Source organism: Otolemur garnettii, unplaced genomic scaffold (assembly GCF_000181295.1).
Source record: "Otolemur garnettii isolate 467f Iridium unplaced genomic scaffold, OtoGar3 scaffold00011, whole genome shotgun sequence".
Classification (NCBI taxonomy): Eukaryota; Metazoa; Chordata; class Mammalia; order Primates; family Galagidae; genus Otolemur; species Otolemur garnettii.
The window spans coordinates 6517642-6532672 of record NW_003852406.1 but is presented as its reverse complement, the minus strand read 5'-3'; the positions used below and the strand labels follow the sequence as shown (position 1 = coordinate 6532672).

Here is a 15031-nt window from a genome sequence, read left to right as displayed (position 1 = left end):
GGAAACTGAAGCTCAGGAGGATTAAATGACTTAAATTTAAGCCTAACCTCTTTTACAGTTCAACTCTTTTAATCAACTCCCTCTTTTGGTGGGCACAGAACTTAAAAATACTGAAAAGAATAATTTATTCAGTAATATTTATTGCTTTCCTATGTTCAAAGCATTATGCTTCAGCCACTGTTGGGAATATATCAGTGATTAAGAAATGATTCTCCTATTTCGTGAAGAACACAGAAGGAAGAAACTGAAAGTTTGGCTAAAAGAATATTTTCTACCAGGGGCCAGGCACTGTGCTGTGCCAAGCCCATTCTCTGTCCTTGGGGTATTGTCATTTTATTAGGGAGACTGATGTGAGACTGCCGAGCCATATAAAACCAGAATAATATGGACAACCAGTTATTGGGTAGACAATGTTGGAATGATTCAAAGTAAGAGAAGCTAATATTCCAGAGTAATAGGAGTATAAATAATATAACTCAATAATTGTTTATCCCTAGTATAATGTTAGTTAATCATTACAGATGTACTAATTCCCTGGCAAATGTTTCTCCAAGGTTATTTTTGCTGCTGTTCTACTTAGCAGGTCAGATGAATTTCCTTGACTAGGAAAAGTTTAAAAGGTTACAGGTGAGTTCTCCTCCAAAGTGAATATTCCCGATAAATGCAATTTATTCTCTGTTTAACTTTTTGCCTTAGCAATTGTTAAAACTGCTAGTTTCTGTTTTCCTGCCTTAAACAGGATATATTTCAGCATCTCATCATCTTTTGTCCGTCCAGGTCATTGCCTGCAGGAATCGTCCTTCTCCTGAGCTGGAGAACTGTGGAGCCCTCAGAAGTGATAAGGCCAATTTGCTCTTACACTAAGAGCAACAATTACAATTTGGCTGGTATATTCTTTTTTATCTCTTTATTTTCAACCTTTCTGTGTCAATGCTTTAAGAATCTCTTGTAAATAGCATATACTAGTACATATTCTAACTGAGAATCATTTGTTTTTTAACTAGTTTAATCCATTTATTTATTCTCTTACTAGCATTATTTATTTTGAGCTCCTAATTTTCGTGATTCGACCTGTGGAAACCACTTCAAGGAGGCCTCTGTGTCCTTTTGATACCTCCTCACTCTTTGAGCACTTCCTTGCTTTAACTCTATCAATATGGTTCAGTATTATCTTGTACTTTCCCTGCTCTAGGCCTAGAATCAACTGATTTCTCAGGGAAACCCGGGTTCATTTTAGCACACAATAGTGTTTCGAAGGTGCTAAGTAAGCTGGTTGCTATTGGGGGCTGCCGTTCCCAGACCTTCACACAGCAAACCTAGGAAAGATGTGTGTGTGTGTATTCACACCTACTGTTACTTCCCATCAGCGTCTCAGATTCAACTCCATCACCACCGATGCCATTTTGATTTTCTTCTTAGTAAGATTCTAACAGTGAGGAATCTGGTTTCTGTTATAAATAGTCAATACATTAATTATAATATAGGCCAGTCACCCTGAAGGCAACCAATTTTCTATACATGATGCTGCCCGTCTGCTGTGTCGATATGCAGCTGATCGTTCCAGGGTTTCCACATTCCTGTGGGCTGTCCAATGGCCTACGTATGAAGTCCTGCTCGCCTCCCTGTATTCCCTTATTATGTTTGGGTACACTTTCGGGCAGTGGCCCTCCTCACCCCACCAGAGCTCTAAAAGAGGATACTGAGGCCTCAGTGTGCATGCCTTCCTTATCCTCTTCCGCCTCCAACACACTGTGACAGGTGTCCTTGTTAGTGGACGCCTCCTCCTCCTGCTCGAGCTCTGACCCTGTGCCCCCTCTCCCCTCTCCACCCCCACTGCCCCACCAAGGCTACTTTTTTCATTGTCCTCACTCCTCGTAGGCTCTTGACACCCCTCATTGAGGTTCCTCATTCTGTGAGCTCTCTCCTCACTTGTTCTGGCTCCAATACCCAGTACCAGATAGCCCTGTGTACGTTAATTCCCCTCATTCTGCTTGGACTCTGTAACTCTCACAGGGCTGCCCCCCTGTTTGGACACCCTGCACACCCTCCCTGAGCTCTGACTCCACTGCCCTTCTGCACAGAGGCCCTCCTCACACTACTTGAACTTTGACACTCCACTAGCTCTCTGTTCTACTCGATGGGTTTAGGACTGAAATAACCAGGAAGGGAAAGGGGTTCTAGTGGTTTCCAAGCTTGTATTAGATAAATATTGTATCTTTTAATTTAATGTCTGTGTTTCTTAATATTTATCTTTAATATTTTTGTCTCTTCCTAATTTTGTCTCTTTCTAATTAATTTGTAGAGTATTCAATTTTGGATCTTGCTTTTTTAAATCTTATATTATATTGTCAACCTAGTCGATATGGGCATGCAGAACCAACCAGATTCTTTTTTTTCTCTGCAGGGGGTGTGGTGATTTATTGAATTATTGTATTTTTAATTATGAGTACACAATAGGTATATATATATATACACTTTTTTCTTTTTTGAGACAGATTCTCACTTCGTTATCCTTGGTAGAAAACCATGGTGTCATAGCCCACAGCAACCTCAAACTCTTAGGCTCAAGAGATTTTCTTGCCTCAGCCTCCCAGGTAGCTGGGACTACTGCATTTCCCCGAAAATAAGACACTGTCTTATATTTATTTTTTCTCAAGAAGACACACTAGGGCTTATTTTCAGGGGATGTCTTATTTTTCTTAAGTATAATACAACAATCTACATTTATTCAAATACAGTTAAGTCATCTTCTTCTGGAACCTGACAGGGGGAGCTGACCTTGTTGGTGGGACTGGTGCTAGTGATGCGTGAACTCCTTTCCCCTAGCTGTTTGCACATGCACAATAGGATGCCTGCTTTGTGCCTGCTACCATGGTTATCACACGTATCCATAAGTGCCAGCGGCTCGGAGAAAGGAGCTTTGGCAGATAAAAGGTATTCCAGTCTTCCTTACTGCTCTGCCCTGAAATGCATGGCCACACCCATCACTAGGTCTTATTATCGGGGTAGGGCTTATAGTTAACAAATGCATAGAAAATCCTGCTAGGGCTTATATTTTGGGTAGGTCTCATTTTCGGGGAAACATGGTATAGGCACCTGCCACAACGCCCAGCTATTTTTGGAGATGGGGTTCTTGCTCAGGCTGGTCTCGAACTCCTGAGCTCAAGAAATCCATCCACCTCAGCCTCCCAGAGTGCTGGGATTACAGACGTGAGCCAGTGTACCTGGCCACAGGTGTATAACTTTATAGGGTACCTGTGATGTTTTGATACAGGTATACAATGTGAATTAAAATCAGGGTAATCAGGGTTTCCATCACCCCAGATATTTATTTTTTGTGTGTTAGGAACATTCTAATTTTATTCTTTTAGTTATTTTCAAGTATACCCTAACTTATAGTTGATTATAGTTACTTTGTTGTGCTATTAAATATTGTTCATTCTATCTAGCTATCTATATTTTTGTACCCATTAACCATCCCCACCCTATCCCCTGATCTCTGCTACTCTTCCTAGCTTCTGGTAGCCATCATTATATCTTCTGTGTCTGTGAAATGAACTGTTTTTAATATTTAGCTCCCACATGTAACTGAGAACATTAAGCAAAATTCTTTCTGTGCTTGGCATATTTCACTTAACCTCAGGTTCTCCAGGTCTATCTATGTTGCAAATGGCAGGATTTCATTCTTGCATGGGGCTGAATAATATTCCATCGTATATATATGCCACAGCATCTTTATGCATCATTCTTTGATGGATACTTAGGTTGATTCCATATCTTGGCTTTTGTGAATACTGCTGCAATAAATATGTGAGTGCAGATAATTTTTAATATGTTGATTTCCACTCCTTTGAATATATAAATATAATCCCCAGTGGGATTGCTGGGTCCCAGTACTATTTTGGGTATGATCAGTACTATTTTCAGTTTATTGAAGAACTGCCATAGTTACAATAATTTACATTCCTACCCGCAGTGTATGAGAGTTCCCTTTCCTCCACTTCTTTGCTAGCATCCATTGTTGCCTGTTTTTTTTTTTTTTTTTGATAAAAGCCATTTTCACTGGGGCCAGATAGCTCATTATACTTTTGATTTACATTTTTCTGATAACTAGTGATGTTGAGCGTTTTTTCATATGCCATTCCTTCTCTGTGTTTGAAGCAGTAGAGGTCTAAGTTCAGGTTACAGAGCTCTTAAAACTGAATTATTAGCTATTTATATGTTTGCTTTTAAGAAATGTCTATTGAGATCCTTTGCTTGCTTTTTAACCAGATTATTTGATTTTTTTCCCCATTGAGCTGATGGAGGTCCTTGTATGTTCCAGTTACGAATCATTTGTCAGACGGGCAGTTTGCAAATACTTTCTTGCATTTTGTAAGTTGTCTCTTCCCTGTATTGATTGTTTCCTTTGCTGTTCAGAGGATCTTAGCTTGATATGATTCTATTTATTCAATTTGCTTTGGTTGTTTGTGCTTTGGAGGTATTAATGAAGAAACTCTACAGTATGTGTCCAGTGTTTTCTTTAGTTTCATAGTTTCAGGTCTTAGATTTAGGTCTTTAATCTGTCTTGATTTGGTTTTTATGTGTGGTGAGAGATAAGGATCTCATTTTTCTGCATATGGATACCCAGTTTTCCCAGAACCATTGATTGAAGAGACTGTTCTTTTCCCATGGTATATTCCTAAGCATTTTGCTGAAGATAAATAAGTTCCTAATAGATACGTGGATTTATTTCTGTGTTCTCTATCCTGTTCCATTGGTCTGTGTATCTGTTTTTCTGCCAGCACAATGCTGATTTGGTTACTACAGCTCTGTAGTATAATTTGAAGTCAGGTAATGTGATTCCTCCAGTTTTGTTCTTTTTGCTCAAGATAGATTTGCCTACTCTCGGTCTTTTGTGGTTTCCTATTAATTTTAAGATTTTTTTCTATTTCCGTGAGGAATGCCATTGGTATTGTGATGGGGATTGAACTGAATCTATAGATGCTTTGGGTACTATAGACATTTTAAAAATATTTCTTCTTCCAATCCTTGAGCATGGAATATAGTTTCTTTTCTTCCTCTTTTCTTTTTCTTTCTTTGTTTTTGTGGCCTCGTTAGTTTCTTTTAACTTTCTTTATAGTTTTAATCATACGGATCTTTCACTTCTTGGTTAAGTTTATTTCTAGGCATTTTATTTTATTTGTAGTTATTGTAAATGGGATTACTCTCTTGGTTTCTTTCTCAGATTGTTTACTTTTGGCATGTAGAAATGCCACTAATTTTTGTATGTTGATTTGTATCCTGTAACTTTACTGAACTTGTTCTTTATAAGATGCCTTTTTAATTTCTTCTTTAATCTTTTAAATAATTTATAATTATTTAATATATTTTTTCTTCTTCTATAACATGTTTTAGATGGTTCTATTATTTTTAGTTCCTGAGACACTAATCCCTGTATTTGTTCCTGGACTATTATTTTTCTGAGTGCTTTGTAATTTTTGATTGTGAGCTTATTGCCACTGGGGTTATTTGTTTCTTTTGGAAATCCCTGTTAGTGTTGATTGAGAGAGCGTCTTCCAGAATACTTAAAAAAAAGAAAGAAAGAAAAAAAAAACATTATGAAAGTATATGTGGCATACAGAATACTTGTGTGTATACACACATGTATATGAAGTATAACATGAGTTTTGACATGAATACACTCAAGAAACTATTACCACAAATAAAATCATGAACTTATATACCACCTTCAAAAGTTTTCTTATTCTCTGTTGTAATCTAAGTCTTCCTTCTCCCTTCTCCCTGTCCCCAATCACTTGCGTTTTGCTGACTTGTTTTCCCATGTACGCTCCTGTGATCAATGTATGCATTCCAATGTTTTTCACAACTCCCCCCTCCCAATAGTATTATTGACCTGGGAATGATTTTTTTACATGGATTTCTTCACATGAGGATTTTGGTGTCATATGTATATAACAATTTCATTTTCTTCAAACTCATTTGTGATTTAGCCTTGGCACATTTTTCCTGGGCTATTTGAAAATAAGCTATCTTACCTTCCTGAGGCAGTGGTGAAGTTTCTGATTCCCCTTATCCCCTGTCTTTATGTAGGGATTAACACTTAAACTCCTAGCCAAATGAGCCATATACTGACTCAGCTCCAGTAGTTTTTGTACTGGTTTTCAGATTCTTCTTAGCTTTTTACTCCTTAGGATTTACTAGACTTATTTATAAACTTGGTCATAAAATAACAATTTTAAAAATACATATAATACATTATTTCTCTGTGTTTGAAGCAGTAGAGGTCTAAGTTCAGGTTATAGAGCTATTAGAGCAGAAACTTTCTGGTTAGCTTAGTAATAAAATTAATATGTAGAAAACTTGTATTCAGAATTGCAATGCTCAGAGTATTTTTTAAAGAAATCTTGCTTTCATAGTATTTGGATATGCAAGTGAGAATAATACAAGTGCATTATAGACCAGTTGGACCTAAATACCAGCCTAAGAGTGAACCATGAGAAACCAGTCTAAATTCTAAGCAATGGAACTGCAAGTAAAATATATATTCATGATGCCATGCCCACCCAAGTTCATAGAGTTGACTGTGTGTAAATATGTATAATTGAACATTATAACACATACCATCCATTTCTTTGATTTACATTGGCACTTACTATTTTGATACTTCATTACCAAAACCCCTATAGGACAGAAGGTTTTCATTTCCTTGGCTTTCTCAAAGCAAATGTGGGAAGCATCCTTGATACTTTCTTTTTACTATCTTTGACATTTTAAATGAAATTAAATATGTACTATTAAGTTGTTTATGTTTCTGAAATGAATGTCTACTTGGGGAGAATATTTATGTTTTTGAAATGAATGTCTACTTGGGGAGAATATTTAATTGAACATTTCACAAAATGTAGTGGACACATCACTGGGTGATATTTTGGGTGGTCACAGGCAACATTTCTTGAATAAATTATGTACTCATTTTAACCCTTGTGACTAACATATGAAGTTAGTGATTTCATGAATATTATTATTTAGGAAGATGCCAAATGTGAAAATGGTAAAAATAAAAGTTAGTATTAAAAATAGCACATGGCAGAAATCATGACAGTCATACATGGTCTTTGAGGACTAGTTAGTATTTTTTTTATGGAAGAGATTTACTTTTTACTAGCAAATTCATTAATTTCTGGTATTTGTTACCTAGATGAAGTGATATCTTGGAGATGCCCTGCACAGCTTTCTTCAAATTATACTATGTGGCTAGAACTATTCTTCTTGAGAGGCCTAGTAGGGCTTTGGAGCAGCAGGTTGGCATCAAGCCATAGGATGAAGTGGGTGTGAAGTAGATAGATTATCACTATCCTTCTTTTTATCAGCATGAATAATCAGGAATTGGAAGAGAAGTCATTCTTCTTTGATAAATTAGCAGTGGGCACAGTAATTATGATGTCTGAAGACTACTGTCTCCTCTAATTCCTGGGGAAGCCCTGATTTCCATAGCCGCGAAAGAATCTATCATTAAAGTTCGTATCCTTGTAAATCTACTTTGTAATATTATCAGTTTCCCCAGATTTAGGAAGGGTGACCATGTATACTTCTTGCCTTTTCTGTGTGTCCAGGATTCACCCAGCATGAGGCCTTCTCTGCAGGCAGTGGCACTTTGGGGAAAGAAGGCCCCTCCCCACAGCATCACTGCCATCATGATCACCGATGACCAGCAAATGATTGTGACTGGCAGTCAAGAGGGTCAGCTCTGTCTCTGGAATCTCTCACCTGAGCTAAAGGTGAGTGAAAACTAGTGATACTGAGACAGACAACATTCACGAAATAAGCACAATTTGCTTCTTCCACCTGCAGTGAAGAGTGAAAGTTTTGTGTGATTGTTAAAAAGATGCTTACGAAAGTAATACATTGGTTTTACTTTTGAATTTTGAGAAAATACAGTACTATAGGATGGATCAAGACCATATTTAAAAATTACATTATGAATATTGCTACTCTTAGCTACCAACTAAGTGTTATCACCCTTTAAGCGCTGCTGAGTTTTACTGTTTTATATCCTGAATTATATGTTTAAGTAACTGAACTACAGACGTGTAAGTATAATTCTAAAAATTATGGCTCATTAATCTAAACAAAGGGCACCCTTGAAAACCGCTATTAACCAAATGAGTAATATCTTAATTATCTCGGTGTTTCTGCTGGGTTGGCCTTCTTGCTATTCTTTTAGTCTCTACTTGTCTGTGATTTTTACAGATCACATCAAAATGCTTTAAATCCAATTTGCTATTGTCATCCTCCTATTTCAGAACCTGACCTCACCTAGGATTTGGCTCATTGATTAGCAATTAATTGTCCCTGTACCGAGTCATAAACATTTAACATATTGGAATAGATATTTGCTTAACTCTAGCAGTCTCTAGACCCAATTTGAACATTTAAACTAATGATGTACTTAAAGTATATTGCCCTCATTAAGAAGCCTTTTAAAGATCAAAGACTATTTTTAGCCTTTAAAGTTTGTCACTTTAAAACCTAAATTAACAATTAATTGTAATTCTATTTTATGGTGTAATTAATTAACATCTCCCATCACTGAGCAGTTCTACTATAGGACTGCCAAGAAGTGCATAACAGACCAGCTCAGCTCAATGTTTATGAACATCCCTGAAAGAAGAAATGGGTATTATTGCAACAGTTGTGCTTTGAAAGTGATGGTCCTCACATTAATTTTCATTATAGTTTCAACTCAGACTCCTAAATGGCTTACGATGTCTCATTATTCTTCTTAATGTTGAAGTGTATTATTTTCTGGCCAGAATATTTATCTAGAAATTTGGAACCCTCACGTCTGTATCATTTCTTTATATTTGTTCTGCATGCATTTGTGGAGTGCGTATTCTAAGTTAGGCAGTATGCTAGGTAATCATGCAAGAGTTCAGCCTTGAATGAGAAGACTTCATGCTGACTACCAGGAGTCAAACAGAAACATGGGTTACTACGGTGCAGTAGGGTAATATATAATACAAGGTTCTCTAAGTAGAGAATGGTCTGTGCTGCATATTCAGAGGGGAAGTTATGTCATGCTTCTCTTAGAAGCTAGTCTTCTACTTGGAGTTAGAGCAATAGTTCTTAACAGGGGGCAACCTGGGCCCCCAAGAGGCATATGTTATGATCTGCAGATATTTCAATTATTAAAACAGAAGGAAGACAGATGCTATGGGCATCTAGTAGGTAAAGACCAGGGATGCTGTAAACATTGTACAGTGCATGTGACGGCCTCCTTACAATAAAGAAGTTTTCCATTCAAAATGCCTAGAGTTCTGAGATTGAGAAATACATGACTAAAGATGGGACAGGAATGGGAGTCAGATCAGCAGGAATGGAAGAAACAAGGGCAGTCTGCTTTAAGGAAATAGGCTGTGCTCAGAGGAAAGAAAGGGGCTCTCTGTTGTTGGAGCATAGGTGTGAACAGGATGAGGGAGAGGTAAGGCCAGAGGGGAGGATAGGGGACTAATTCTGGAGAAATTTAGTTGACAAGTGAAGGGGTGTATGTGGAATCTTCTAGGCAAAGAGAGCTGTTGAGGAGATTTCCGTTGGGGATAGGATTAGCTTTGTGTTCTGAAAATTCACTGTGAGGACATTATGAAAAAGTTAATTACACAAATAGGATATTGATTAGTACAAATGTGAAGGTTTTCCTTAACGCTTTCTATGGCTAAGCATAGGGCCAGAGCGAAGGAACCGGGTCTCTTATTTCCCCCTGAATCTTACCCCTACATCACAACTGATCGATTGTTAGCAGAGGAAAGTCCAGACTATAAAAAAAAATCAAGGGCATTTTTGAATCTTCAACAAATTCTTTTGTTCTATGGAAGGTGGTCAAGTGAGTGAATTAATGTCTTCATGGTTAGTAGTTTATTTTTGTTTAAAAAATGTGTTGGTGTGTGTGTCTGAATAATTTGGATAGGGGAAGAAAATGGGAGGCCTTGAGGACATTAGAGACCATAAGAGAAGATACAACCAACTTGGGAGTGAACTAACTGCTGTGGAGCAACAGGTGTCTCAGGGAAAGGACAGCAGAAAGGGGAGAAGGAAGCTGTATTGGGGCGGGGAGGGTGTTAAGGGATCAGGGGGCCATTTGTTTCCTCTTCATACTAGATTTGGAATGCCCTTTCCCCCCTCCAAAAGGATTTAGGTAAGAGGAAACATTCTGTGGTCTTCACCCCTCACTTTCCACCAGATAAGATGGAAAAACAGACCCTGTGAGACCTACTGCTCTTTGTTTTAGGCACAGATCTCTCCTTCAAGTTTCTCGGAGTCTAATAGAGGGGACAGACTTATTTTGGGAAGTTGTAAAGCAATGTGATACTTAACTTTCTCTGCATATCTCATATAAAGGAAATCCTGATCTTTGTGCTTTTCTGACTGGCTTATTTCAGTTAGCATGATGTTTGCAAGGTTCATCCATGTTGTAGCATGGAACAGTATTTTCTTCCTTTTTGAGGTTGAGTACTATTCCGTCGCATGCACATACATGCCCCATTTTGTCTATCCTCTCATCCGTTGTTGAGCACTTGGTTTCCTTCTACCTTTTGGCTATGGTTAATGATGCTGCTGTGTCCATGGGTGTGCCTAGATCTGTTTGCATGTCTGCTTTCAATTCTTTTCAGTATCCAAAAGCGGAATTAATGCCACAGTTGGGAAATCTATTTTTAGAAATAATTTTAATTGAAATATAGTAATTGTACATATTTATGGGATATTAATTCTATGTTTGATGTTTTGAGGAACCTCTGTAGTGGCTACACCATGTACATTCCCATCAACAGTGCACAAAAGTTCCAGTTTCTCCACATCCTCGCCAGTGCTTGCTGTATTTTTTCCAAAGGCCATTCTAATGGGTGTGAAGTGGTAATTTGTTCTGGTTTTGAAGGGAAAGGCCTTCCAAGGGTGATACTTGGGCTGAGTTCTAAAGGTTGCACAGGGGTTGAAGGTGGGAGGAGATGCAGACATACATGGTGACAAGTGCAGAATTTCGCCTTCAGGGAAATACTCAAAATAGTCCAGGAGACGTGGAACACAGACCGTGAATTAGAGGTGAGAAGCACATCTGGAAAGGCCAGCACAGGTGTGGAATCTGACATGCTGAGTGTTTTAGTGGCTTTTGAAGAATTTTAAAAATGGGCAAGTACTAACAGAACATGCTAATTAAAAGCAGTGGTGATATTAGGGACTCTTGAGGATATTTTATGGGCTTAGATGCCCACGACACGATTCCATTATATCTGGATTATGGAATGCCATTTGTTAGCTGTGTGAAGGCCAGATTGAGGGAGGGTGGGGCACATGAGATCAGGAACAGGGACTGTGACAGGAGAGACTTCTACAGTAATTTGCCCCAGGAAGTTTTTGAACGTGAACCACGTCAGTGGCAATGGGAACGAAGAGGAGATGGAAACTGGAAAGATGTTAAGAAGAGGGAATGGACAGGATTGAGAAACCAATTGGATATTTGGGAAAGGAGTGGGAGCAGTCCAGAGCTCCTTCCAGAGTTGGGGTTTGGGAGATGGGTGGGACTGATGGGTAATGGTATTTGCTTACATGCATGAGATACATGGTAAATTAGAGAATAGGAGCAGAAGGGGAAAGAAGGTGATTTAAGTTCTAGATGTCTTGGAGTATAAGTATTCAGTAGAGAATTGAGGACACATCTCACTCTCTCCCTGTCCATGCAGGGTGGGATAGCAAATACAGAGGAGAGCTAGAGAGTAAGGGTCTCCCTGTCCTGAGCTTCTCATTGCACGCCCAGATTCTAAGTGCCAACTCCAGGTTCAACATCTAATTCCCATATCCCTTTAGATCCCCCAGAACTTTGTGAGACCAACCAATGAGGAGATTGTCTACATCTTATGCTAGGAACTTGCTCTTGTGAGTTTTCCGATATTGATTGCTGGTACTCATCACACCTTTAGGCATAGAGAAAGGTGAGGTGAACATCTTCTCAGATAGATTCCATTAGTATTGCTACGTTCTGTTTTTCCTCCTGTCTGATGCTCAGAAGGACATGCAGCACAACGACGAAAAGCAATGGAGAAAAAGAATGGAGATCTGGGTCAAGTTCTAGCCCTGATATTTACCATCTGTGTGATATTGGGAAAACGATTTCATTCTTAGAGCTTCAGCCTCCTCACCTGTGAGATGGGGATTTAAACACTATCTGCTTGCACCCAGCACTTGGACTATGGTAGATGTTCATCAAGTTGTGTGTTCCTTTTGCTGTCCTGTTTGTGCTTTTGTAAGTACCTGGAGTTGGGGATCAGGGCCAATAAAGGTAGAGCCAGTGAATAACAGTAAGGATCTCCTGGATTCATCATGATGATGACTAGGTGTGATTGTAGATTTTTTTTTTTTAAATTTTGTTATTCTTCACAACAGTTCCTGAGCAGTGGTTCTCAACTGTGAGTCTTGACCCACAGGAACTGTATTAAAAGGCTGCGGCATTAGGAAGGTTGAGAACCACTGTTCTAGAGTATGGTCAATGAGAAAATCGTAATGTATTTGCACAGCTTATTCAAATACTTGTGGGGATTTAGTAGCAGAATGAGGACTTCATATGAAAGGCAGTGATGTTTCATTCTGAAATTTTGTCCATAGTGGATTTTCACTAGAGGAGGGAAGATTTTCATTGTGCCCTGACTTATCGCTTAATTTGGCTTTGGAAAGACTGGAAAGGAATTAAATGCACAGGGGTATACGTCCTTGAGTGTGATAGTGAGAAAAGATAGTATGTTGTTCTCTAAGATGGAACCTTCTAGACTTTCCGGGAAAAAAGTAGAGGGTTAGAACTTTGTAAGTGATTATAGTTAACCACAAACCCTTCTTTGAAGCAGTGAAAATTTAGTCTGACAACAGACCCTTGAAGGGAGTATTTCTGATTATGACAGAAATGATATGAAGACAGAGAACATTGAAAAGGGTGGATTGTTATCTACATATATATTTATATAGTTCACAAAAACCATAATAGATATTGATTCATTTGAAAAATAGTTTTGTTTTTTTTTCCCACAAGACATTTGCTAGTTATTCATATTAAACTTTGGTCTGTTATTGACAACTCCTTCCTCACGTAAAGGAAGGAGTTTTCCAGTTTGTAGTTTAATTTTCCTAATCTTTTTACCAAACAATGGGGTATATAATTCTTTCACACATGAATTAGTAGAAGAATAGCCCTAGTGTCATATTTAAAAAATTTTCCTATAAGAGAAAAACATGAACATTTTAAATAATCATTTAGTTAACATTTTTTTTAATGTAGAAAAGTTAATTTTATTATTTCTGAGGCAGGAAAGCAAATAAGGTATTTCTTTAATTTAATAGACTTTCTTTTTCAACACCCCACAGTAGAGTGGTGTGTTTGTTGCAATCAATGTACCTACATATTTTTATCACCAAAGTCCATAGTGTACATTGAGATTCACTTTTTTTTTTTTATTTTGATGCAGAGTCTCATGCTGTTGCCTTGGGTAGAGTGCTGTGGTGTCATAGCTCTCAGCAATCTCCAATTCTTGGGCTCAAGCATTCCTCTTGCCTCAGCTTTTCTATTTTTAGTAGGGATGGGGGTCTTGCTTTGGCTCAGGCTGGTCTTGAACTCATGAGCTCAAGCTATCTACCTGCCTTGGCCTCCCAGAGTGCTAGGATTACAGACGTGAGCCACCACGCCTGGCCAAAGTCACTCTTTTTTTTTTTTTTTTTTTTTTTTTTGAGACGGAGCCTCAAGCTGTCCCCCTGGGTAGAGTGCCATGGCATCATGCTCACAGCAACCTCCAACTCCTGGGCTCAAGCGAGTCTCCTGCCTCCGCCTCCCAAGTAGCTGGGACCACAGGCGCCCGCCACAACGCCCGGCTATTTTTTGGTTGCAGCCGTCATTGTTGTTTTGGCGGGTCCGGGCTGGGGATTCGAACCCGCCACCTCAGGTGTACGTGGCTGGCGCCTTAGCCGGTTGAGCCACAGGCGCCGAGCCCAAAGTCACTCTTGATGTTGTACATTCTATGAGTTTTGACAAATGTATAATGACATGTATCCATCATTACAATATCATACAGAATGGTTTTACTGCCTTAAAAATCCTCCATGCTTCACCTGTTCATCTTTTGCTCCCCCAGCCCTTAATAACCACTGATGTTTTTATTGTCTCTATAGTTTTGCCTTTTCCAGAATGTCATATGGTTGGAATCATATAGCCTTTTCATTTAGTAATATGCATTTAAGGTTTTTCTGTGTGTTTTCATGGCTTAATAGTTCATTTCTTTTTAGTGTTGAATAATATTTCATTGTATGAATGTACCACAATATATATACCTATTTACCTACTGAAGGATATTTTGGTTGCTTCCACCTTTGGGCAATTATGCATAAAACTATTGTAAGCATTTGTGTATAGGTGTTTGGGTGGACACACTTTTTAAACTTATTTGAGTAAAGGCCATTGAGTGTAATTACTGAGTTTCATGGTAAGAATATGATAGCAGTCATGAGAAACTGCTAAACTCTATTCCAAAGTAGCTATAATATTTTGCATTTCTAGCAGCAATGAATGAGAGTTCCTGTTGTTCCCTCTCCTTGCCACCATTTGTTGTTGTCAGTGTTCTAGATTTTAGCCATTATAATAGGAGTATAGTAATATCTCCTTATTGTAATGTGCACTTCCCTTATGATATATAATGAGCATATATATCTTTTTATATGCTCACTTACCATTAATATATCTTCCTTGGGCCAGGCATGGTTGTTCACGTGTGTAACCCTAGCACTCTGGGAGGCCAAGTTGCGTGGATAGCTTGAGCTCATGAGTTCAAGACCAGCCTAAGCAAAAAGTAAGACACCATCCCTACTAAAAATAGAAAAACTGAGGCAAGAGGATTGCTTGAGTCCAAGAGTTGGAGGTTGCTGTGAGCTATGATGCTACAATAGTCTATGCAGGGCAACAGCTTGAGACTCTGTCTAAAAAAAAAATATATATATATATATA

At 38.4% G+C, this 15031-nt stretch overlaps 1 protein-coding gene across 1 annotated transcript in view; it reads left to right on the top strand.

Moving 5' to 3' along the window:
- Positions 1–7628: 7628 nt before the first annotated feature.
- WDR72 (WD repeat domain 72) overlaps positions 7629–15031 on the top strand; it is a 194029-nt gene continuing 186626 nt past the window's right edge. The window contains exon 1 of the mRNA XM_003784626.1: positions 7629–7781. Coding sequence (XP_003784674.1) covers positions 7629–7781 — 153 coding nt within the window. The remainder of the gene's footprint in view (positions 7782–15031) is intronic.